The sequence below is a fragment of the Phoenix dactylifera genome, unplaced genomic scaffold (assembly GCF_009389715.1).
Source record: "Phoenix dactylifera cultivar Barhee BC4 unplaced genomic scaffold, palm_55x_up_171113_PBpolish2nd_filt_p 001476F, whole genome shotgun sequence".
Classification (NCBI taxonomy): domain Eukaryota; kingdom Viridiplantae; phylum Streptophyta; class Magnoliopsida; order Arecales; family Arecaceae; genus Phoenix; species Phoenix dactylifera.
Genome location: NW_024068790.1, coordinates 55,102 through 81,025, shown reverse-complemented (window position 1 = coordinate 81,025; position 25,924 = coordinate 55,102). Strand labels below are relative to the sequence as shown.

At 40.0% G+C, this 25,924-nt stretch overlaps 2 protein-coding genes across 2 annotated transcripts; one reads left to right on the top strand and one right to left on the bottom strand.

Annotated features, from left to right (window-relative positions):
• The first annotated feature begins 615 nt into the window (after positions 1-615).
• Positions 616-2,762, top strand: LOC120108670. The gene is made up of 2 exons (XM_039122351.1): positions 616-1,685; positions 2,181-2,762. The coding sequence occupies exons 1-2, from the start codon at positions 705-707 to the stop codon at positions 2,577-2,579; spliced, it is 1,380 nt and encodes a 459-aa protein (XP_038978279.1). The 5' UTR covers positions 616-704; the 3' UTR covers positions 2,580-2,762.
• Positions 2,763-2,953: 191 nt separating this feature from the next.
• LOC103719086 (bet1-like protein At4g14600) lies at positions 2,954-22,810 on the bottom strand. Its single transcript, XM_008808158.3, has 4 exons — positions 22,660-22,810; positions 22,409-22,532; positions 6,337-6,393; positions 2,954-3,374 (listed from the first exon to the last, which is right to left on the bottom strand). The coding sequence occupies exons 1-4, from the start codon at positions 22,695-22,697 to the stop codon at positions 3,213-3,215; spliced, it is 381 nt and encodes a 126-aa protein (XP_008806380.2). The 5' UTR covers positions 22,698-22,810; the 3' UTR covers positions 2,954-3,212.
• Between the last annotated feature and the right edge of the window lie 3,114 nt (positions 22,811-25,924).

The window sequence follows — 25,924 nt, the reverse complement described above, 5'->3', positions numbered from 1 at the left end:
ACGAGGATACATTCCACAAGCTGAGTGGCGCGCTTGGGAGGGGATGAGGTTGTATCTTTTGTGAAAAAAAAAAAATTCTTCCTTCGGACGAATTCGATCACCGTTGAATCACACAATGGTTGCTTCGAAATCCATATAGATGAATGAATGAAGGAGTTCCGGTGTTTTAAAATCTGTGCGCAGTGCGGTCCAATGGTCGAAGAAGATCCATCATTAATCTTGTTATAAAAATGAAACTTAAGGTAGATTAGTGTTATGGTAACTCAGAAAACATCAAAAAAGTCCCTCAGCCGTAGGTTGCACCAAAGACTTTGCTTCATGAAATGTCGACGCACTTCAAAGTACCGATTCAAAAGGAAGCAATGAGAATTCACCTTTTAATCATTCTGGTATAAAATATCATCTCCGACCTTTCCACCCTTCACATTCTTTACTCCACTCATTTATTCACGCATCTTTAATTTCTTTCTACGATTCAGTGCATTTAGACCTTCCGGAATTCCTTGACGCCGAACTTTCCTGCCACCTCCGAGCTCGTAATAAATTATTACAGAGTCTTTTGGTGGATTAAGACCTTCCTGAATTCCTTAGCACAAAGTCTTCAATATGCAACTTTAACAACCGAGAGCCGAAGTTCTCGAGATCCCGAATCCACTAAAATAAATAGCCGCTAAACTCTCCAACCTAATACCTCTACTTGCACCATGACCACCATCACCAGTACTAGACTCTCCACCCACGCTCCCAAGCGTTCCCTTTGCTTCCTCACCAGCTTCTTCGCCCTCCTATTACTGGTCCAAATGCAAGCCATCAACTTCCCTCTTTCCTTCTCCCTGTCTTCCTCCTCCTCCCTCTGGCCTATCTTCCACCAGAACAAACTCGAGCTCCATCGCACCCGGTCCATGCTCCAAGACTCGGTCACCTTCCTTCCACTCAAAGACCTAAGGTTCGCGAAGGAGCCTATGTCAGGCAACACCTGGTTCATGAGCTCCATTGATGACACCCATGAGGATGGCGAGGCCCAGCACCTCTACTTCCCTTCCAGTGCATCAAAGGGAAGGCTGCTGTGCCTCTTTGGCAACCACACTGGCGATGGTGCCAAGAATTCCTACGCCCTGGCCTGGCCCGAAGCCCTTCCACACAATGCTACTCTCCTTGGGGGGCTCACATTCATGTCCGACACCTACTACGATTATCATAACATCTGGCATGGACTGACGGCTATAAGTCCATTCGTTGCATGGCACCTGAGGAAGGAGTGTGTGGCACCGGCGAGATGGGTGCTGTTCCATTGGGGGGAGCTGAGGACCAGAATGAGCCCATGGCTCCAAACATTGGTGGAAGCCTCGATTGGGAAGGTGACGATCGAAAACTTCGAAAATGGCGGTCGCGGACCGGCGTGCTTCGAAAAGGTGGTGGTGTTCAGGCACAGCCAAGGCGCCATGGGGAAGAAGAGGAAGGAGGAGGTTTATGACTTGATGAGGTGCAAGACGAGATCTTATTGTAACATCAGTCGAGAGATTGGTGATCCGAAGGCTATTCGATTGACGCTGTTGCTTAGAGATGGATCACGATCGTTCAAGGATGAGCCGGCAGTGATTAGGATCTTTGACAGGGAGTGCGGGAAGGTGGATGGATGTAGATTTAAGGTTGCAAGGTCCAATAACTTGACGTTCTGTGATCAGGTTGGTAGCTTCATTTTATTAACATCTTTCAAAGTTTTCGCAGTTTTTTCCTTGCTTTTCCAACTATATCTTGGAAAAGGATTTATGAATTTGTTTTGCAACAAACTATTTAATGCCTTATCATCTTGCAAGACGTAAAAACTTTAATTGTCTTCTTTATTTTAGGTGGTAGTTGCTATGGTGTATTTTAATTACTCAAAATGAAGTCCATCATAATTCTTGGACCTTGGTGGATCATTTCATTAGAATAATTAGTGTAAGATTTACTGTTAAAGAAAAAAGGTTGTCCATTTTCAGCCCTACGACAAAGTCTTCCTAGTAGGCTTCGTATATGATTCGTATGCGTCCCAAACCTTTTCATAAAGACAGCTCGATTCGTAAAATAATAAAAATAAAAATAATCATCATCTTTCAAGTCTTTTGTTGGTTGTCACTATAAAATCAAGTTATGTAACTATATCTCATAGTTTTAGTCTTTGCCCATGATTGATGCAGGTGAAGCTACTGAGCGACACGGATATATTGCTTTCTGCACATGGAGCTCAGATGGCGAACTTGTTCTTCATGGACAAGAATAGCAGCATAATGGAATTCTATCCGAAGGGATGGCGGGAGCTGGCCGGTGCAGGGCAGTACGTCTTCCGGTGGCTCGCCGAGTGGGCGAGGATGAGACACCAGGGATCATGGTGGGATCCGAAGGGCCAGCCGTGCACCCACAGTGATAGGGGCAGTTGCCTCTCTCACTACAAGGATGCCCAACTTGGGCATGATGAGGCATACTTTGCCAATTGGACTGCCAAAGTTCTCAATGAGGTGAAGGAATACAAGTTGACAGGGGCATCAAAGAACAGCAGCCCCCCACAGCCTAGATCAAGGCCCTGTCCATGTGGCTAAGCCAACCAGATCATTTTTCAATCTCTTTCCCTTCCTATTTTATATATCAAAATCTTGCCAGCTCCAAGCCATTCCTCAACATGTAGAATATTATTTGGGGGTAAATAAGATGTATTTATCTATGCCAACTATTCGAACAGATAAGCAAGAATCATTTCTGAATTACTCACAATTTACTTGAAATTTTCCTCGCAAAAAAACCTACTCATGCTGTAGTTGACAATTTTATTGATGAGATACTCATAGGCTACAAATGGTTGATGCTATATGTAATATAAAATTTTTACACATCATTTCGTTTTAATTGTTTATCTAGTTCCACTCCAAAAGTCTTGATACTAGGAGAAATTGTTCTAGCTTTCAACAATGGAAACTACAGCAAAGAAATAACCTGATTCATGGAGCATAATGTCAAACAATAAGCACGATGGTTTGAGCAAAATATTAGTAATTTGAGAAGCTTTTACAATCAAATTAGAGACTTAATATGTTCCAATCAACATCAATTTTACGGGATAACCTTTATATCTTTATGAATTATGTTGGCAAGACTCCAATAACAAGGCAAATTGAAGGCTGGAGAAGACATGAGCCCAGCGGGAAGCCGCTTTCATACACTTGGATGTAATCTTTTCATCTTCTAGAGAACTTAGACAAGAAATATACTACAAAGAAACAGAGTAGTGCAAACAGTATCACATGCATGACATGGCTCGAACCCTGCTGGATGATTTTCTTGTTCATCCTTCTCATGTTGTTCTTTACCGCAGCCTGAGCTTTTATGAGAGTCATTTGCTGTTCAACAACCAAGAGAACTATGTCAAATGCATGAAGGGATCTAAGATGACCTCAGACCAAAATAGCATAGTAAGTTATTAAGTGCTGCCTAACATTAAAATAAGAATGCAGGACACATTATGCTGCTGTGGATCTGGACTAACAAAAAACTTTGTTGATTCTCCTTGCACAAGTGTGTTGTATTACGTCTTCTTGGAGGGTAAAAGAAACCTTAGAACTTCTTGAAGCAAAAAGTTCAATCACAAGATATATATTTTTTGTCCAATTTTCAGATGATGCTGGCTCTCCTATGAAAGACATTTTAAACTGTGTGTTTATTGGAAAATCTCCATTATGGAGGGCTCAATATGACCATGTTTACTCTTTAGCCACAAGGTTACTAATCCTTACTGCAGTTATTAAAGGTGAAATGAGACAGGATTTTTCATATTAAGATCATATCAATTGTTATTCATAGCCTACTGCGGTGTGATGAGTATTAAGCAGAGAAAGCGAAAAGCTTACCAGACCATTTAACAAGAAAAATTAAAGACATTCTTTTCACACTAATTACAGAAGAATTGAGTCACTTATTTGGTCATATTAGGCATGAAGATTTGCTGCCTCTGAACCTTCGACCTTAAGTTTCTCTCCTTGCTGTAGTTATGAAAGGTGAAATGAGACAGGGATTTTTCAGATTAAGATCACATAGTCAGTACAAGTGTGATGCAATTGTTATTCATGGCCTACTATTGCATGATGATTATTAAGTGGGAAAAAGTAAGTCTAAAAGCTTATGAACCATTTAACAAGAAAAACTGAAGACATTCTTTTCACAATAATTACAGAAGAATTGACCCACTTGGCCATATTAGACATGAAAAATTGCTGCCTCTGACCCTTTAACCTCATGTTGCTCATGATAAAAAAGCATGCAATAATTACATTATCTTTGGTGAACTGTTGTTTGGTGAAGGCTCAAATTACATTGCAAAATAACAGTTCAATGGATTCCAGATTAGAAGTCAGAAATTGATTTAGCATTGTCAAAGCAAAACTAAAAAGTCTTCAATCAGATCTTGCAATATCTTGTAGATGTTTGAATAATTAGAAAAGATTCCCAGAGGCCGGTGTAAGAAGCAGAGAACTATACATTCCCAACAGAAATAAATAATGGCTATTTGCAGAGGGATCATCAGATGCATTTTCTGCAAATTGAAGTCAATTTATTGGGAAGATCATCTATTATGATAAGATGACTTTACATAAATTAACTGCCCAAGCTTTATCTTTATCCTTCTGGGAAGGTATACCTCCATCATGTAACAATATGTATAGGGGGCTTAGCTCCATCAATTACCAAAACTAAGAGATATTGCAAGAACCATTCGCCAAGGATCTTTATCTCAGAGGCCAACATACATTTCAGATAAATGGTTCCGTATGAAATTTGAGCCATGTCTATTGAAGCCGGCAAAGAAGAAAAATGAAAAGATAGTTTCAGAGTACCATAACTATAACTCATGAAATACCATCATCCCAAGTCAAAGACTGCATACATGCAGAAGGAGAGTCAGATCTGTGCTTCACTTTTTTATTTTTTTCAGATTTCACTTATAAGTTCAGGAGATTGCACATAACACCCAGTAAATAGATGGTTAAAGTTTAGCTGCATTTATGAATTTAACATACATCTGCCTGCTCTGATTAGCATGTAGGGATTGAGCAGAATTGTAGACTACAAAGAAATTTTCAACCAAAGGTTTAGACTGAATATTGATAAGTTAAATATTTGGTGCAAATGGTTTGGGGGAAAAAGCAAAATAGTACAATACAAAATTGAAAAGCAGAGAATGCGAAAGGTTATAAATTTGAATAAAAATGGAATATGTCAAAATAAATATATATAAAAAGATAAATAATATGGCGAATAACTTCATATAAAAGGAATGCATAAAGATAGAAGGCAAATATAGAACTTGCCAAAGGGGGTCATAGTCATATCCAAGGTCGGAGGAACCGGTACCGGGCACCGTATCGGTTTTCCGGCAGAACGACTCGGCACGGGCCGTGCCAGGCCGGTACAGGACCGTGGAAGAGAGAAAAAGAAAAAGAGAAAGTGAGTGGGGGAGGAGGGTGGCGGACGCCGGCGAAGGCCACGGCAGGCGACGTTGCGGCCAATTTTTCTGTTTCGAACGAAATAGGACTCCGGCCGTGGCTAAAAAATTTCATGTTTTTAAGTGAAGTCGACAAATTTCTTACTGACTTCACTTAAAAATCACAAATTCTTTTAGGGTGCGGCCGGATCTTGTTTCGAACGGTCGGACCTATTTCGTTCGAAACAGAAGCAGCGGTCATAGCCTCGCTTTCCGCGGGCGAGGCCAGCCTCCACCGGCGTCCCACCCTCTTTCTCTCCCTCCCTCCCTCCCCCACTAGCTCTCTCGTTCCTTCTCCTTCTCCAGCTCCGACAATGGGTTCCGTTTCTATTGCCGAAACCGTACCGATCAGCCACCGGTATGGCTCGGGGCGGCCAGAACTATCCGGCTCAGGACAGTTCCGCTGACTCTGGTCATATCACATCTCTGTCAAACATTATATTTTATCAAGTGTTTAAAAAATATTAACATGTGACACATAATTGACTAAACTATTATATGTTACCACTATTCATAAATTGAGGTTATATTTATATTAAGTTTCTTTAATGTTATGCATAATAATATAATCTTATAGCCTAAAATATCCAAAAGCCTGTTTTTATTGATTAAATTCATTTCATGTGTCATTCCATGCCTTCAGTTATTTATTTATGAAGGCATATGATCAAATGCAGCAAGAATTCTAAGAATTTTATGTTGGTTTATATGAGACTAAAGATTCAATTGTACAAACTTCTTAAATTTTTGTTAACGCTATCAACTTATAAACCATCATTAGGTTAAAACAGAGACTTCAAAAAAAAAAAGAGAAAGAAGTTCACCAGTTGATTTATGAAGTCATTCTGGAACCTTGCTTCCGTCCCAATCTCTTGAGCCACCTGTACAATTAATTCAAAAGATATCTGATCAGAGACACGAACAAAATTTGGAAAAGTCATACATGACTACAACTACTACCATCAACAAGTACAAATAAATTAAATAATAAGGAAAAGATCATTTAATAAAGAATTACATGAATTATTAAATAGATGATATATAGGCCAATTTCAGGGTGCCAAAGCTTAGAGTCACTAGGAATTGGATATCAGTGGTGTGGCGTCCATCCTGTTGTCACCCCGACTTCAGTCGAGCTTCCTACAATCCTAGTTTTCAGGAAGGAAAGGAAAACGAACAATAAGCCAAATTATGTGCAAGAAGTTCAATGAGGAAACTGGTTTCTTTCAATATTTTAAATAAATATCCCTAGATATATATATATATATATAATGGGCCTCATAAGTTTTTTTAGAAGTTAACTGCAAATAATGTTAAAATTTTCATGGCTAAATTAGGTGACTTTCATCAAGTAGAAAGAAATGTTTGTTTCTTCAAAATTTTCATAAATAGTAGCAATTGCTTCATAAACAACAAGGTCGACTTATGCATCCTTTTAAAGCAATAACTCCCATGCCACCTATTACCATAGGCTGCAGCAACCTCTTTGTTGCCCAGATAGACAACCCAAGAGGGGGGGGGGTGAATTGGGTTTTAAAATAATTTAGCTATTTAACACGTTGTGAATGACTAATTAAAACTATTGCAAGTTGTTTAATTAATTGCTATGTGCTGTGAGTGATATGAGAGGAAGAAGAAGAGAGACAATCAATCACAAACACCAAGTTTTATAGTGGTTCGGAGCTAACCCTTGCTCCTACGTCCACTCCCCAAGTCTCACTTGGGAATTCACTATAACCCCCTTGGATTACAGCCGGTTGTTTTCCAAGCTCACAACCAAACTTGTTGTTTTACGAGCTCACAACGAACTCGGTCGGTTTTCCCAGGCTCACCGACTAGAACCACCCCGATTGTTTTTCCGGGATCACAATCGAACCCTTATACACGTTGGTTTTACACTCGGCTCACCAACCAACCTCAATACCCTTGATTCAATCCCCCGATTGAACCAAGCAGATACAAGTTGTAAATAAAATAGACAAACAGAAAACTAAGCTTCTCAAAAGCAGATGGAAAACAATATAATCTGAAAAGAGTTTAGAAGCCCTCAAACGCTTTTAAGTTGGAGAAGAGGAATGGCTTCTTAAACTTCGGGTCTCCTCTTGAATGTGTAGTCGACTTGAATGCAGGAGGAGGATTCTTTAATTGCTGGGAAGATGTAGGTGGATGCAGTTAATGCAGCTCTTCCCTCTTTTTTCGTTGAAGAACAGGTTGCAGAGATTGAATGTTTGAATACTTGGAGTGGAATGGTTGTTCTCTGCTTTGCTACAGTCTTCTGTGGCTATTTAAACCAACCCCCACGGAAACTAGCCGTTAGACACCTTTTTCTGCCCGTTCTGCACACTCTGCACAGCCTGACAATGTGTCCGTTGGTGGGTTGGAGTCGACTCGCGCGATCAGGAGTCGACTCGTCTGTAGCGGGAGTCGACTCATACTTTTCCGGAGTCGACTCGGCAACTGTTCCAGATTTGAATTAAAGTTGCCTTCGCGATTGGGAGTCGACTCGTCTTGACCCAGAGTCGACTCGCCAACTTCTGGAGCTGACTTGGCTTTCTCGGAGTCGGCTCATCCCATGGAGTCCGTGGATTTATTTTTGAATTTGGTCCACTCGAGTCGACTCGTCAATCCTGGGAGTCGACTCGGCGCTCAGAGCCCGAACTCCCTATCTTCTGTCTTTTTGGCTCGTCCAGTCTTGGAGTCGACTCGAACTTCCTCGGAGTCGACTCGGCTCTCAGTTTCCGAAACTTGGTCTTCTGCCTTTTTGATGTGAAGCTGCCTTGGAGTCGACTCTAGCTGTCTGGAAGTCGACTCGAATCTCAGAGGCAGTAACTTGGTCTTCTGTCTTCTTTGTGGTCGCGGAGTCTCGGAGTCGACTCGCGTATTGCGGAAGTCGACTCGAATCTCAGAGTCCGAAAAATGCTTTCTGTCTTTTTTCCTTGTGTTCCTCTGAGAGTCGACTCTCACTTTCTTTGGAGTCGACTTGCCAACCATCGGAGTCGACTCGCGTTCCACTGGAGTCGACTCGAATCTCAGACCCGAAAACTGCTCTCTGACTTTTCTGCCTGTGACTCCTTGGAGTCGACTCATACTTCTCCGGAGTCGACTCGGTAAACATTGGAGTCGACTCGCGCACTTCGGGAGTCGACTCGCTGACAGGTTTTGAATTGAAGCTTTCTGTTCGTCTGTCTGTTCTCAGTCGGAGTCGACTCGTACCGATCCGGAGTCGACTCGAGCCCGTGCCAGTGAACTTGATACGCTTGGAGTCGACTCGTGATACTCTGGAGTCGACTCGAGTCTCAGACTTTGGTTCAAGCTGACTTCTTAACTTATCCAAAATACTATGAACCAAGTCTAGAGACACTTAGAGAAGATTTTCACTGAAAACACTTAATTGAATTCATTAGTAAACAAGAAATATACTCAAATGCTTTGAGCTCATCAAAATCAAATAGGGTTTTAATCAATCACTCCACAATCTCCCCCTTTTTGATGATGACAAAACATTGAGTATATGTAAAGTGAATTGCACAATAAACAATGAAATAAAATCCATAAATGAATTCAAATGTCTGGTAATTCAATTTATCCAAGCTTGAAAGGAGTGAAACAGTAGATTTCGGAGTTAAAGCTCCCCCTTTCATTTGGAATTATATAAGCCTTCATATTATGCAATCAATTGTTTGGCTTATATATCTTTAATGATTTAGCTTTGTTAAAATTTCAGATTCTCCCCCTCAACATATGCATTCAACTTTGTTTTGATTCTTTGAATTTTCTTTTAATGCTTTGAAGTTTTTGAACTGAAGTTTTGGTTTTTAGAGGAAAAATCTGTCAATTTGTTCTTGAGTAGGATTCAGCTAATCTCCGAATATCCCTTGAATAGATTCTGGAGATTACTCCATTAGGAGCCCCAAAAGAGAGATAATGAGCCTCGAGGTACCGAATCCACTTAGAACAAATTTGTGTGTTTTAAGAGTTTATCTTTTTATTGATTTCCATTGATTCCTTTTACATATTTTATTCATATTTCTCCCCCTTTTACATATTTTATACATATTTCTCCCCCTTTTTGTCATCATATCAAAAAGGAGGTAATCAGAACACACAATCAAACATAGATCAAAAGGCACAGTATTGAAGAAAAATGCGGCTACTCATTGTATTAATTTGTATGTAAGTACATTTCAGAATACAATAAGTAAAGCAAATCAATACATGTCAAAACAAAACACAAAAAGTAGCTATGGTCTCCTCGAGGATGTAGCTCCTCCTCTCGAGGATGTGGCTCCTCTCGAGGATGTGTCTCCTCGAGGCATGCGCTCCACGAGTGATTGGACCGCATTGGTGACGTTCTCGAGCTGGCGAATGATGGCCTGGATGGCCCTGCTCTGTGTCGTATCCAGCTCGAGCACCGACTTCTGCAGTCCGTCCAGCTTGTCGATGAGCACATTCGACAAGCGCTCGGCCCCCGCGGTAGTGGTGGACATGTCACGGCCGATGTCATCCCGCATCTGTCGAGTGGTGCTCGTGACCTCACCCATGCTATGGAACTGGGCCTGCATCAAGGTCCTCATGTTGTATATCTCTTGCCGCACCTCAGCCGTCATGTCAGTCACGGCTGTCAGGGAAGGAACCAACGCGGAAGATGTGGGCGCAGGAGAGGGAGTAGGCATCGAACCTCGGAGCTCCCGAAGCAACTCATCCCTCAGATCTCGGACTATCTCCTGCCGCAGCTCCCGGAGCTGCTCAGGATCAATGCGGACCTCCATGGGTGGTGGAGCCGAGGAGGGTCCGGCGGAAGTGGTAGGAGCAGAAGTGGGTGGAAAGTCTGGTACGTCAGGAAAGTCAGAATCGGGCTCAGGACTGGGGGAAGGTCTGGTGGTCTGTGTGGTGATGGATGACTTCCTAACCCAAATCCCCTCTCTCTTCCGAAACCCCATCCTGTGTAGGGTCCCTGCACGCGTGCGATCAGTCCATCGCAATGCGCGAAAGGGTTCCCCCTCAGGGATAGGAATCTCGTACTCCCTAAATAATAGTGTGAAAACCATGCCGTAGGGTAGGGTGAGCCTAGGTCTGTCTAGTGGCTCACACATGTATCGATATATGAGTTTGGGGAAGTTGATTGGGGTGTCATGAAGCATATAGAACATGAGAGCTAGGTCTCTCTCAGATACAAAGTCAAATCTCCCGGTCTTAGGGAAGATGGACCTAGACAATATACTCAAGAGGATCCGTATCTCAATCGGTAGTGAGCTAGCGGATACCTCGTCTATGGGTGACTAGGGTGGATGTCCTAGAACGGCCGTAAGGGCCTCAACCCTGTCCTCAGGGTGTGTGGGAGCCACCCCTACTAGTGGAAGGTGGAGGATGTGGGCAATAAGATCCTCCGTAACGAACAGAGGGACACCGGCTACTGTGCCCTCGATACCCCCATCTCCCCGATGGACGGTACCGTAGAACTCTCTAATGAGCCCTGGATATGTGGGGAAATCTAAGGTGAGGAAGTACTCTAAGCCCCGGGCCCTGAGTCTATCACCTATAGTGAACCCTTCCCGGGAGAGATAGTCGAAGTCGACATATCTCCCGGTGGTGACGGCCTTCCCGGCTAATGGCCTCGCGGGAATCGCCCTAGGCGGGGAACGAGCCGGAGGTTGTGGCCTCGCGGGATCGTGCCGAGCCTTGGAGCGCCGCTCGGGACCGGCCTCGGGTCGGGACCTCTTCCGGACTACGGTCTTACGCGGCATAATGACCTAAAATGGGAGGAAAACCTAATGAACGGTGAAGAACCGACGGGAAAGTCTTGGGGACGACCGGGGACGACCTAGAAAGGGAGGAAAAACCCTAGGGGACGGTGAAGGGTCGACGGAAAAAGCCTTGGGGACGACCTAGAAGTCGGCTCTAGGGCTTGTGAACAGTGGCGGCTTGAGAAAGAAGTGTTTTCGAAACGACAAAGTTAGGGTTAAAAAGTCGGATCCCGACTGCGAGTCGACTCTACTGAGTCGCGAGTCGACTCGACCTCGAGTCGACTCCAGAATATGCGCGAGTCGACTCTCCTTATGCGCCTGTAGACCTCGAGTCGACTCCCGACTATATGTGAGTCGACTCCCCCTCAGCTGCCATCTCTGCGAGTCGACTCCCACAAATGCGCGAGTCGACTCTCCCTCAGGAGCCGACTCTGAAACTTACTCGAGTCGTCTCTAACTTTGGCACGCACCTAAAAATCATGCTACATTCGTGCCAAATGAGGGAAAAACACTAAAGTATGATCTGATTTGATGATCAGTGAAAAGAAACTCTATTTTAGCCACAATCTAATCATCAAAATCAATGAATCTAGTGAAAACTACCACTAGGATGGATCAATCACTCCTAATCCCCTCCTAAGCACACTAAACCTCTCTTCACTTAGGGATTTTGTAAAAATATCTGCTAATTGATCATCAGTACAAACAAATTGGAGTGTCACATCACCATTCAATACATGATCTCTTATGAAGTGATGTCTTATCTCAATGTGTTTAGTTCTTGAATGCTGAATTGGATTTTTAGTTAGATTAATGGCACTTATATTATCACAATTAATAGGAATTTTATCTTGTTTAATGCCATAATCTTCTAGTTGTTGTTTAATCCACAAGATTTGAGCACAACAACTCCCGGCTGCAACATATTCAGCTTCAGCAGTAGACAATGCAACCGAGTTTTGTTTCTTACTAAACCATGAGATAAGGTTTTCTCCTAGAAATTGACAAGACCCGCTGGTACTTTTTCTATCAAGCTTACATCCAGCGAAGTCTGAATCTGTGTATCCTATTAAGTTTAGGCTAGATTCTTTAGAGTACCATAACCCTATATTCTTAGTTCCTATTAAGTATTTAAAAATTCTCTTAACTGCAACTAGATGTGATTCTTTAGGATTAGCCTGATATCTAGCACACATGCAAACGCTAAACATAATATCAGGTCTACTTGCAGTAAGATACAATAAGGATCCTATCATACCTCTATACAGTTTCTGATCTACAGATTTACCTGATTCATCTTGGTCTAATTTGCATGATGAGCTCATGGGGGTGCTGATTGACTTGTTTCCCTCCATATCAAACTTCTTGAGCATCTCCTTGATATATTTGGCTTGATTGATGAAGATGCCTCCTTCAGACTGTTTGATTTGAAGCCCGAGGAAGTAGTTCAGCTCTCCCATCATGCTCATCTCAAATTCACTCTGCATCAAATCAGCAAATTCTTCGCAGAGGCGATTGTTAGTAGCACCGAAAATGATATCATCAACATAAATCTGTACTAATAGCATATCTTTGTTTTGCTTTTTCAGAAACAGTGTTGTATCTACATTTCCCCTAGAGAATTTATGTTCTAATAGGAATTTGCTAAGCCTCTCATACCATGCTCTAGGTGCTTGTTTTAAACCATAAAGTGCTTTGTTCAGTTTATATACATGATTAGGGTATTGATGATTTTCAAAACCAGGAGGTTGTTCTACATATACCTCCTCATTAATATACCCATTTAAAAATGCACTTTTTACATCCATTTGAAATAGTTTGAAGTCCTTAGAGCATGCATACGCTAATAATAATCTAATGGCCTCAAGTCTAGCTACTGGAGCAAAGGTTTCATCAAAATCTATACCTTCTTCTTGATTATAACCCTTTGCTACTAGTCTAGCCTTATTCCTTATAACAATTCCATTTTCATCAAGTTTATTTTTATAAATCCATTTAGTACCTATAATTGGATATTCAGAAGGTCTCTCTACTAGATTCCATACCTTATTTCTAGTAAATTGGTTTAATTCTTCTTGCATTGCATTTATCCAATTTACATCATTTTCGGCTTCTTCTCTATGTTTGGGCTCAAAGTGTGAGACAAAAGCTAGATGGTTATTTAAATTTCTGAGGGATGCTCTAGTCCTAACCGGTTGAGATGGATCATCTAGAATTAGTTCCTTAGGATGCCCGTGAGCATACCTCCAAGCTTTAGTTAGCCCATGATCCACAATAGCCTCTTGGCTTGATGATGCTCCTTCACTCAACTTTTGATTATCATCTTGTAATGCCATTTCATCTATCTTTTCTTCAAGAATTTCAACATCATCATCAAAATTAACTTTCTTACTAGAGGAAAAATCACTAAAGTCATCAAATACAACATGTATAGACTCTTCTATAACTAACGTTCTTTTATTAAAGACTCTATAGGCTTTACTAGTTGTAGAGTAACCTAAGAATATTCCCTCATCAGATTTAGAGTCAAATTTACCTAGATTATCTTTCCCATTATTATGAACAAAACACCTACATCCAAAAACATGAAAGTAATTAACTTTTGGTTTTCTGTTTTTCCAAAGTTCATAAGGTGTTTTCTTTATAATGGGTCTTAATAAAACTCTATTTAATATATGACAAGAAGTATTAATGGCTTCTCCCCAAAAGTACTTAGGGAGGTTACTTTCACATAACATAGTTCTAGCCATTTCCTCTAGAGTTCTATTTTTCCTTTCCACAACTCCATTTTGTTGTGGTGTCCTAGGTGCAGAAAAATTATGGGTTATCCCCTTTTTACTACAAAACTCATCAAATGACTGATTTTCGAATTCGGTACCATGGTCACTTCTAATAGCCATTACTGAGGTATCTCTAGCATTGGTTACTTCTTTATGGAATTTCTTAAAAACAGAAAATGCTTGATCCTTATGTGCTAGGAACATGACCCATGTGTACCTAGAATAATCATCTACAATAACTAGACCATATTTATTTCCACCTAGGCTTGTTGTTCTAGTTGGTCCGAATAGGTCCATGTGTAATAATTCTAGAGGTCTAGAGGTAGAGACACATTTTATGGATTTAAATGAGTTTCTAGATTGTTTGCCAAATTGACATGCTTCACATATTTTATTCTTTTCAAATTTTAATTTTGGCAAACCTATCACGGAATCTCTTTTAACTAGTTTAGTTATTGTGTCCATGCTTGCATGACCTAACTTACGGTGCCATAACCAACTAGCATCATTATCCTTAGTTTCATTAACAACTAAACATTGGTTATGTTTGGCAAGATCTTCAAGGTCTACAACATACACATTCCCACGTCTAATTCCTTTAAAAACTAAACTATTGTCATTTGGGTTTGTTATAATGCATAGTGATGGTTTAAACATAACATCATACCCTTTATCACATAATTGACTAATGCTTAATAGGTTATGCTTAAGACCATCAACATATCTAACATTATCAATAAAAGTAGAAGGGGTAATTTGAACTTTACCAATACCAATGATGTGACCTTGGTTGTTGTCTCCAAAAGTCACAGCACCTCCCTTCTTAGCTTCAAGGGTGAAAAATTGATCCTTGTCACCCGTCATGTGTCTTGAGCAGCCACTATCCAAGTACCAGCAATTTTTGTTGACCTTGGCTGCAAGACACTCCTACACAAGCAAATCATGTAATCTTAGGTACCCAAGTTTTCTTGGGTCCTTCATGGTTAGTCATGTTGGTTCCTTTTGGAACCCATACCCTTTTAATTTTTCCTTTTGTTTTTCCTTTTCTATAATTACACACATTTGCCTTATGTCCTAATTTTCCACAACAGAAACAGGTTATTTTCTTAGTTTTACTTTCTCCTGCTTTAACAAAGAAGTTACTAAGAAGTTTTTGCTTATTTTTAGGTTTATATCCTAAACCTGCTCTATTGAATACTGCACGTTGACTATTAAGTATCATATTTAATTTTTCAGAACTATACGTAAATTTCTCAACCAAAGGTTTGTACTTTTCATGTTCTTTAGTTAGAGTTTGTTTTTTCGGTTTTTAGAATGTTTAAATCCTTTATGAGTTTCTCGTTTAAGTTTTGTTTATTATTTTTAAGTTCTGAAATTTCCTTAGTTAATTTTTCATTATCTTTACTCAAGGTATTAGTCTTTTGAGTTAAGAGTTGATTGCTTGTCTTAAGTTCTAAATTTTCTTTGATAAGAACATCTTTATCCTTAACTAATGAATCATACTTACGGATATAAGTTTGGTTACTTACTTTTAGTTCTTTGTTTTTAGCATTTATAGCCTTATATTCAATCATTAGTTCATTAAAAGCATCATAAAGCTCATCAAAAGTAAAATCTAAAGGCGATTCGGACGTTACCTCATTTTCATTGGCCATGAAGCAGAAATTGGCCTTTTTCTCTTGTTCCTCATCCAATGAAGAGGATGATGAGTCAGAGTCGGATAGTGTTGTGACAAGAGCCTTCTTCTTCTTGTACTTGTTGCCCTTCTTCAGTAAAGGGCACTCAGCTCTTATGTGACCCGGCTTCTTGCACTCGTAACACCCAATCCCCTCATTTTCCCTTTCCTTACCTTTGTCCTTGCGGTAGGAATTTGAGGGGCCTCTCCTTTGATGATAGGACTTCTTGTGGTTGATGAATTTTCTGAATTTGCGCACAAGAAGTGCCTCACCATCATCTTCCTCATGTTCTTCTTCTTCACTGCTGCTACTGCAAGATAAGTCCTTGTTAGATGAAGTAGATTTTAGAGCTATTACCTTTTTCTTATGGGAGGACTCTTCCTCGTTGTGTTGTTTCATGGTTAGCTCGTGCGTCATTAGGGATCCAAGAAGCTCCTCAAGTGGTAACTTGTTCAAGTCCTTGGCTTCTTGGATTGCCGTCACTTTAGCTTCCCATGACCTTGGTAGACACCGAAGGATTTTCCTGACAAGCTCACTGTTAGTATAGTTCTTGCCAAGGCTTTTTAGGCCATTGACAATATCAGTAAACCTAGTGAACATGCATGTGATTGTTTCATTAGAATCCATTTTAAATAGTTCATATTTATGAACCAAAATATTTATTTTGGATCCTTTGACTTGATTCGTGCCCTCATGGGTCACTTCAAGTCTGTCCCAAATCTCTTTTGCAGAATTGCAAGTTGAGACCCTATTGAATTCATTTCTATCTAAGGCACAATAAAGCACATTCATAGCTTTAGAATTTAGTTGTGCCTTTCTCATGTCATGTTCATCCCAATCCTTTTCTAGTTTGGGTACCGTGACACCTTCTACATATATGGATGGGATGTATGGGCCATTTACTATAATGGTCCACATCTCATAGTCTTGGGCTTGGATAAATATTCTCATCCTAGCCTTCCAATATGAGTAGTCGGATCCATTAAAGAATGGGGGTCTTTGGGTGGACTGACCCTCAATGTGAGAAGATCCAAATGGAGTTGTCATTTCGATCTTTTACTCTTGGGTGGAAGAGTTTAGGCTCTGATACCACTTGTTGCCCAGATAGACAACCCAAGAGGGGGGGTGAATTGGGTTTTAAAATAATTTAGCTATTTAACACGTTGTGAATGACTAATTAAAACTATTGCAAGTTGTTTAATTAATTGCTATGTGCTGTGAGTGATATGAGAGGAAGAAGAAGAGAGACAATCAATCACAAACACCAAGTTTTATAGTGGTTCGGAGCTAACCCTTGCTCCTACGTCCACTCCCCAAGTCTCACTTGGGAATTCACTATAACCCCCTTGGATTACAGCCGATTGTTTTCCAAGCTCACAACCAAACTTGTTGTTTTACGAGCTCACAACGAACTCGGTCGGTTTTCCCAGGCTCACCGACTAGAACCACCCCGATTGTTTTCCCGGGATCACAATCGAACCCTTACACACGTTGGTTTTACACTCGGCTCACCAACCAACCTCAATACCCTTGATTCAATCCCCCGATTGAACCAAGCAGATACAAGTTGTAAATAAAATAGACAAACAGAAAACTAAGCTTCTCAAAAGCAGATGGAAAACAATATAATCTGAAAAGAGTTTAGAAGCCCTCAAACGCTTTTAAGTTGGAGAAGAGGAATGGCTTCTTAAACTTCGGGTCTCCTCTTGAATGTGTAGTCGACTTGAATGCAGGAGGAGGATTCTTTAATTGCTGGGAAGATGTAGGTGGATGCAGTTAATGCAGCTCTTCCCTCTTTTTTCGTTGAAGAATAGGTTGCAGAGATTGAATGCTTGAATACTTGGAGTGGAATGGTTGTTCTCTGCTTTGCTACAGTCTTCTGTGGCTATTTAAACCAACCCCTACGGAAACTAGCCATTAGACACCTTTTTCTGCCCGTTCTGCACACTCTGCACAGCCTGACAATGTGTCCGTTGGTGGGTTGGAGTCGACTCGCGCGATCAGGAGTCGACTCGTCTGTAGCGGGAGTCGACTCATACTTTTCCGGAGTCGACTCGGCAACTGTTCCAGATTTGAATTAAAGTTGCCTTCGCGATTGGGAGTCGACTCGTCTTGACCCAGAGTCGACTCGCCAACTTCTGAAGCTGACTTGGCTTTCTCGGAGTCGGCTCATCCCATGGAGTCCGTGGATTTATTTTTGAATTTGGTCCACTCGAGTCGACTCGTCAATCCTGGGAGTCGACTCGGCGCTCAGAGCCCGAACTCCCTATCTTCTGTCTTTTTGGCTCGTCCAGTCTTGGAGTCGACTCGAACTTCCTCGGAGTCGACTCGGCTCTCAGTTTCCGAAACTTGGTCTTCTGCCTTTTTGATGTGAAGCTGCCTTGGAGTCGACTCTAGCTGTCTGGGAGTCGACTCGAATCTCAGAGGCAGTAACTTGGTCTTCTGTCTTCTTTGTGGTCGCGGAGTCTCGAAGTCGACTCGCGTATTGCGGGAGTCGATTCGAATCTCAGAGTCCGAAAAATGCTTTCTGTCTTTTTTCCTTGTGTTCCTCTGAGAGTCGACTCTCACTTTCTTTGGAGTCGACTTGCCAACCATCGGAGTCGACTCGCGTTCCACTGGAGTCGACTCGAATCTCAGACCCGAAAACTGCTCTCTGACTTTTCTGCCTGTGACTCCTTGGAGTCGACTCATACTTCTCCGGAGTCGACTCGGTAAACATTGGAGTCGACTCGCGCACTTCGGGAGTCGACTCGCTGACAGGTTTTGAATTGAAGCTTTCTGTTCGTCTGTCTGTTCTCAGTCGGAGTCGACTCGTACCGATCCGGAGTCGACTCGAGCCCGTGCCAGTGAACTTGATACGCTTGGAGTCGACTCGTGATACTCTGGAGTCGACTCGAGTCTCAGACTTTGGTTCAAGCTGACTTCTTAACTTATCCAAAATACTATGAACCAAGTCTAGAGACACTTAGAGAAGATTTTCACTGAAAACATTTAATTGAATTCATTAGTAAACAAGAAATATACTCAAATGCTTTGAGCTCATCAAAATCAAATAGGGTTTTAATCAATCACTCCACACTCTTGACCAACACCTAAAAAGCTCTGCTACCACAACATTGTTAACATTTTTGAAGGGCAAAGACCTTTGAGGACCTGAAATCACAAAGCATGATGCTCCTTGGACTGCAAAAGTTAAGGAATGTTGTACTTTTAATACAAAACAGATACCAAGGACAGGGAGTGTCAATAGATGGCCTCAATTGTCAGCACACACATTAACCACTTCTAGCTTTAAATAACCCATATCTCAATTATCAAGCTTACCTTCTATGAAATAATATTATATGAAATGAATCCCATTTTTTTTCTTAAAAAAATGACCGTAGCTGTCTATTCAACTGTAGGATCTGTTTGGAAAGAGACAGATTGCCCATGAATAACCTCCTTCAATCAGAGGAGTTGAGACACGGTTAAATATGTCAAAAGGTAGTTCCAGCAAGACTGGGAGGGAAGGAAGTAGGCTGCAATCCCATTATCCCTATATTTTCAGAGATAAGTTAAACCATCTCTTTATTCGAATTTCTTATCCTAATTTTTCAGGATTACTTGTGTCTACCACTTCTCTCAATCTGCTCCAATGTATCCGCTGCTTCTTAATTCCTTTCCAAGTGATATTGCACATGGATTTTCTGTCCATGATTCCAAACATGCCCTTAGTAGCCAATATTATCCATATCATATACATATATATTTGCTGAAGACCAATTCTTGTTGATCCACCAAAGGAGTTGTGTGGCGTAAACTTCATGATGTTTATGTGCATTGCTCTAAAAGAGATGATCGCACTATTAGAGGTTCTAAAATGTTAATCTCTACCTACTATAATCTAGAGTTTATACTAATCTAAGAGAAACTTTTCAAAAATAATTGCAAAGAGAAAATGGTGAGTGAAATTAAGAAGTAAGGTGATATCATCCTGCTAACTAGTGCCAGGGACAAATTCAACAAGGCCTCTTTCATCCCTACAGTTAAAACTACTGAAAGAAATGCTGAAATATTTTTTTATTGCTATGGACTGAAATCAGAAAGACCAAATCTCATAGATCCCAAGATTGTTGAACCATCACCTTTTTAATTTGAAATAGTATTATTTAGGTCTTTGCCATTTCAACTTCAATGCTATGCTGCTGCTTCTTGGAAAGCTTGACATTCAAACCTCTATAAATTTATTCACTAACATTATATGCTTGTACCTAAAGCACAAGGGCTTTGCATTGACCAATGAATAGCTTTATATATCTTCCCTAACAATCAAAGGCCACAACTAATAATGCTCACATCTCTATTTACGTTCTCATTTTACATAAGCTCTAATAGCCAGTTCAAAGAACCATCAAATATGAATGTAGAAAGTGAACTTCATAATATCATTTATTTCCTCTCATACCTTAATAGATCTTGGACAGACTTCATAACATCATTTATTCCCTCCCATAACTTAATAGATCTTGGACAACCAAAGAAGATATTTACATAGTAACATGTTTTTTTTTTTCATTGTCTGATTCCATGTTACTTCAAAACTTTGTAGATGGCATCATCATTTTTAAGCCTCATAGCAAAGCTACTAACCTATGGTTTTACTACTTAATTCCCACTCCAACTGTAATTACTGGGAAAATAAAAATAAAATAGGATTCAAGCATTCAATCAAGAAAAACTCAACTCTGAAACTTGGAAGAGGACTTGTTTTCCCTTCTCTTTGGGGATTATAATGATAGAGGGTCAACGGTCTCCTAAAGCAGGTTAACATCAAAATTATTAGGAACCAAGACTCAGGAGAGCACATACTTGTAACAATCAATATGGTAACAAAGTTATTGCATTAAATATATCTAGAAAAGTGAGATAGAAGGTAAAAGTCGATGAACGTGATGATGATGATGATCGATGGAATTAGGCACCATATAAACATAGAAGGGTAAACAAAGGGCTAAACTTGCAATAGTCAATGAGGCAACAAAATTAAGATATCAAATATACCTGTACAAGCGAGAGAGAAGGTAAAGTTAATGAAAGTGATGATGATAAATGGAGTTAGATGATACAAAAACATACAAATGGTAAAAGAAAGAACTAAACAGAAGAGAAAATTTGACTTATTTATGGCCCCCACAATGGTTACAAATGCCAGAATAGGTCTAGACTAAAATTTTGATGGATTTCATGGATCAATTGCCTTCATCCCATGACAAAAGTTAAAATATGATCATTGTGAACTGAATGAGCGAATAGGCCCACTTTGTTGCTCTTTCCCACCCATACTTGCCAAATAACATCGCTCAAGTGCCCATAGACCATTTTCTTAAACCTACATGGTATGCATATCTTTATTGACACCATCACAATGTTCTCTTAGCATATTTTGATAATAATCTTTTAGATCCCAAGGAAGCAAATTAGAAATGAACACGCCCTATCATCTGCAAATTAATGACCAGATAGACATGGTCAAATTTTGCTTGGAGACATTTAGGGTGTTTTGCAGTGTTTTCAGTAGATAAGCCCAAGTTCATTAGTTGTATTTGGAAAAATAGTGGTAAATTACTGCTCTACATGTACCAATTGGCCTGATGCCTTACGAAGTTGTTATGGCTTACGCACTCCTACATCACCATTATATCCATCGGAAGGTGGACAGGTTAAGGCTATGGAGCCTCAATCATATAGACATAATAAAACTATATGTTTTCTCGCGAGAATTCACAGGATGAAATACACACACATTCACTGTTATGTCCATCAGAAGATATAAAGAGACAAAAAAAAAGAAGCAAAAAAACATTTCTCATAAGAATTAACAAGATAAAATGTGTACATACATACATACATATAGACAAACACAAACACACACATATACGCACGTACATGTATGTATGTATGTACGTACAGCATGAATTCCACATGTATCAAGTTTAAATTTTCGTGTCAGGAATTCTTTTATTTCAACTTTCAACTTTGCAAATAGACATCAATGGATTTGGGGATACACTGACCTATCTCCCTGATTTTATGGTCTTTTTCCACATCTCCAAAAGTTGACCGAGTTGCTTATAGGTAAGGCTGCTAAAAAGATCCTATATGCACTCGTTTTTCAATCTTTGTAAGTTAAGAAAGAGAGGGGGCTACATGCAGTGCTACCACCTCTTAACTTCACGTTGAGGTGCATTTTGAGCCTATGGCAATTCTGAATTTCCAGATAAACCATAAGGTTTAGTGCTGGCTGAAATGTTGGTGCAATGTCACATGAGACACAAAGATATTGCTTGGGTAATCAGGCAGCAGTTACATCAAAATTTCCGTATTCTGAACCTTGTCGGCAAGGTTCTTTGTTCCTAACTATGCTGTCTTTAGAATTTTAGACCGCTTGTTGCTGACTATGGTATCATGGATTATCTTGGTGTGTCCCTTGAAAGAAGGCTTTTTTTTTTTTGTCTCTGCAGTTCTTCCCTCAGAGCTTATTTGCATCAAATTCCTATGTTATTTTCCATACAATATATATTTCTCTACCGCAAAAGCTAATAAAAAAAGCTGCAAGATTGAAAAAAATTGCAGAATCTCACAAGTAATACCAACTAAAACCATTCTTTTCAAAATTAAACTAATATCAGGATGAATAAATTAAGGAGGACTCACGCCTTTCAATTGTCCGATCTGTCTCCGGAGGCCGGTGATCTCGTCATCCAACTCCCCGTGAATCGGATCGATCCGCAACTGAATCTCGTCGGAACTCGCCACAGGCCTCGCCGTGAGGCCTTCTCTGAAATTCGAAAACCCCCAAAACGAAATTTTATTTAGAAATTCAGCTAAAAAGCTATTAAAAAGAGCCGATTAAATCCATCACAAAGGGATAGAAAACGGGACAAAGCTAGGGCTTTTGAGGGGACCTGGATCGCCGAGGCCCGGAGCCATAGAGATTTGCCATTGGAAGGAAGAGAGAGAAGAACTCCCCGCTCCGGCGCTCCGCCGAAACTGGTTGAATTGAATTGAATCGAAGAATTAAAACAAGAGACGATAATAGAAAAAAAAAACGGAAACTAGAAGGACGGGTCAAAGCCGGTTGCTCTTGTGGATTCGGGTCTAGATTTTAGGGCTCGTTTGGTTCGCGGGAAGTATTTTCCCTCCTAGGAATATGATTCCTGGGAATCAGATTCCTGGGAAGAGGATACCTAGAAAAGTACTTTTGGCATGTTTGGTTAACCATGGAAAAGTGACAAATTTCCAAAGTGCTTATGTTTGGTTGACCATCCACTTTCCTAGGAAAGTTATGTATAATTTCTATTATGCCCTTAATAAAAATTAGGTCTTTAATGCTTCTTTAATGCTGAAGGGTCTTTTTGGGAAAAAATAAAAAAGGAGTGATTCCCACCTCATGGGAAAGTAACTTTCCCATGTTTCTCATGGGAAAGACTTTCCCATGAAATGTGGGAATCATATTCCCATGGGAATACAACTTTCCCATCTCTCTCCTTTGAAAACTCCAACCAAACAAGAGGCATTTTATTACTTGCCCGTTGACCACACTTTCCCCCCTCCTTTTCCTGCGAACCAAACGAGCCCTTAACGACTGGCGCCGTACGCGTCTGTTTGAGTGCCGACCGACATCCGCGCCCGCACCTAATGTAATAAAACCCTCAAAAGTATAAACGGGATCTTCTTCAAGCCCGTTATCTTTTAGACCGATCCATACGGTCCACGGAACTAAAATTTATATATACTATTCTGGGCCAATTTAAGCCCATAAAATATACATGAAGGGTGACATACATCATCCCAGCTTAATGTAAACCATTAGAACATAAATCTTGCTTTTTCGGAAAAAACTAAGAAATATAATGAGAATAAGAAGAATTTTCTATTAGGTTCCTAATAACAAACAACTAGGATCCACTCTTGCTTGTAGGTTATTTTACAGAATTCTAAATTTTATAGAGAATTGAAAGGATCAGAACCAAATTTATATTTTTCCATGAAAATTTCCTTATGTAAGAAAATATAAGGGGCAAAACAATTATAAATTTAAAATCCAATCCGAATAGGCCAAATAAAATATATATGATTTTAAAAGAAATATGACTTGTCAATTAACTAGTTTTATAATCTAACAAAATCTTTCAAATTAGAGCAAGAGCCAACAACTAGTTAACTATTGGAATATATGATCCGACCAATCTAACTCTGTAGGATTTGATGCATGTAGATATTCAACTTTTGGTAGTTTTCTTGAGATGACCAAGTGTCATAACCTATCACACCATGAACCGGTGGCACAAGTGAAACCCTAGGGTTTCTCTTGAGATGACTGGAGAGGAGAAAGAGAGAGGGCGGAATGCATCCGAACTCTCTTTTCTTTTATTTTAATAAATAGGTTGGCTTATGTGGATCCCATAAATATGTGGCACTTCCTGATTGGACCAGTTTACGACTAAGCTGGTCTACCTAGTCCAACTAATAATTTCTCCTTATGTCGAGGTCAAGGAACCAACATATATATATTTCTTTATTTCAAGAAATTTTTAGAAAGTTGGGACCTTAGCAAAGTGGTAGTAGACTTTTCGTGGCGCTCTCACTTATCAGTCACTTCTGACAAAAAATTTAATTTCTTTTTCTTCATTCCTACCTATTTAAACTAGTGGCAACCTTCTATACACTTGTAAACTAACAATCAGTTAAACCAACGGCAAATTTCTTACCACTTGCTTAAATTGAAAGAAAGTCTCCTATCACGTAGCCTCTCTCTTTGCCAAAAATTTCGACTCCAACCATCCCTTTAACTCATAGCAAGTTAGTGCAACCATCCTATGGGATCAGCAATAGGCAGCCTGCTGCCTATTTAAACCAGTGGTAAGGACTTTGCCACTTTGGCGACAAAATTTGTGCCACTTGTTTAAATAGGTGGATAGAATTTTGTCTCTGATTTCAAAAAAATGATCTGTCTAGATCTACTAGATTGCACTAAAAATTTGAATCCAATAGTTTTATCTATGACCCTACACTACTAGTATAAATACCCTACTACCCCTAGGTTGTTGGCATCCACCATCAATTCTAGTGAAGCTACTTAGGTTCATGCGAGGGACATCTTGGTGTTTTAATAAGTGCCAATATACCGACTAGGAGATTCCAAAATTCACTCACCGACAATAGTTGGTGATCTTGCCTGAGAGCCAAAAGTTTCATCTTCCACAAGGCAATCTAGCCAAAAACTTCATCTTCTCGAAAGGGATTCTCTTCTTTTCTTTTATCTATTTTTCTTTTTACAATCATTCTAGAATAGGTTTTCATATCTACCTTAGCTCCATTTTGACACCTTATCTATGCTCATTTTGTTTTTTTGGGTTTTGGGGTTGCTGTGGGTAGGGGCTGTGTGGTTTAATAGGGTTAATGGAGGATTCTCTTTACTGTTATTGCCAAAGATAACTATTCATTCATCCTTAGCCTTAATGGCGATGAGCTGAGATCCATCCCCCATCACGTGCCTTGAGTAACCTTTTACCAAATTCTACTTTCTTTTCATCCCATGGACTGCAAGACACACCTCATCTCTATGGTCTATGAGGCACAAGTTTGACACATCTTGAGCTTCCTCATCTGAACTCGAGTCCTCACTATTGCTCCATATCGCCATCACAACCTTTTTCTAGAACTTTTTGGAACTTTCTTGATCAAGAGGCAATTGACTTTGAAATATCCCTTTCTTTCTCCATGCTTACCTCCCCCATGGCCATAGGCCTCTTCTTCAATTCTTACTTATCTTCTTCATAAGTTTTATGAACCTCCTAGTAATCAAATCCAACTCCTCATCATCATCGGCTTCCTCCAACTGTTCACTTTTATCTTCATCAATGGCCACTAATTTGAGGGCTATTATTTTCTTCTTCACTGACTCTTCATCATTGTTCTGTTTTATTATCAACTCATGAGTCATTAGCGACCCCAATAGTTTCTCCAAAGAAAGTTTGTTGAGGTCCTTCACTTCTTGAATTTCTATGAATTTTGCCTCCCATGTCCTTGATAAAGATATGAGGATTTTTTTTTATAATATCACATTAGTATATGATTTTTCAAGACTCATAGGACCACCAATTATATCATTAAACCTAGTAAACTTTAGATAATAGATTCATTAGGTTCCATTTTAAAGAGTTTATA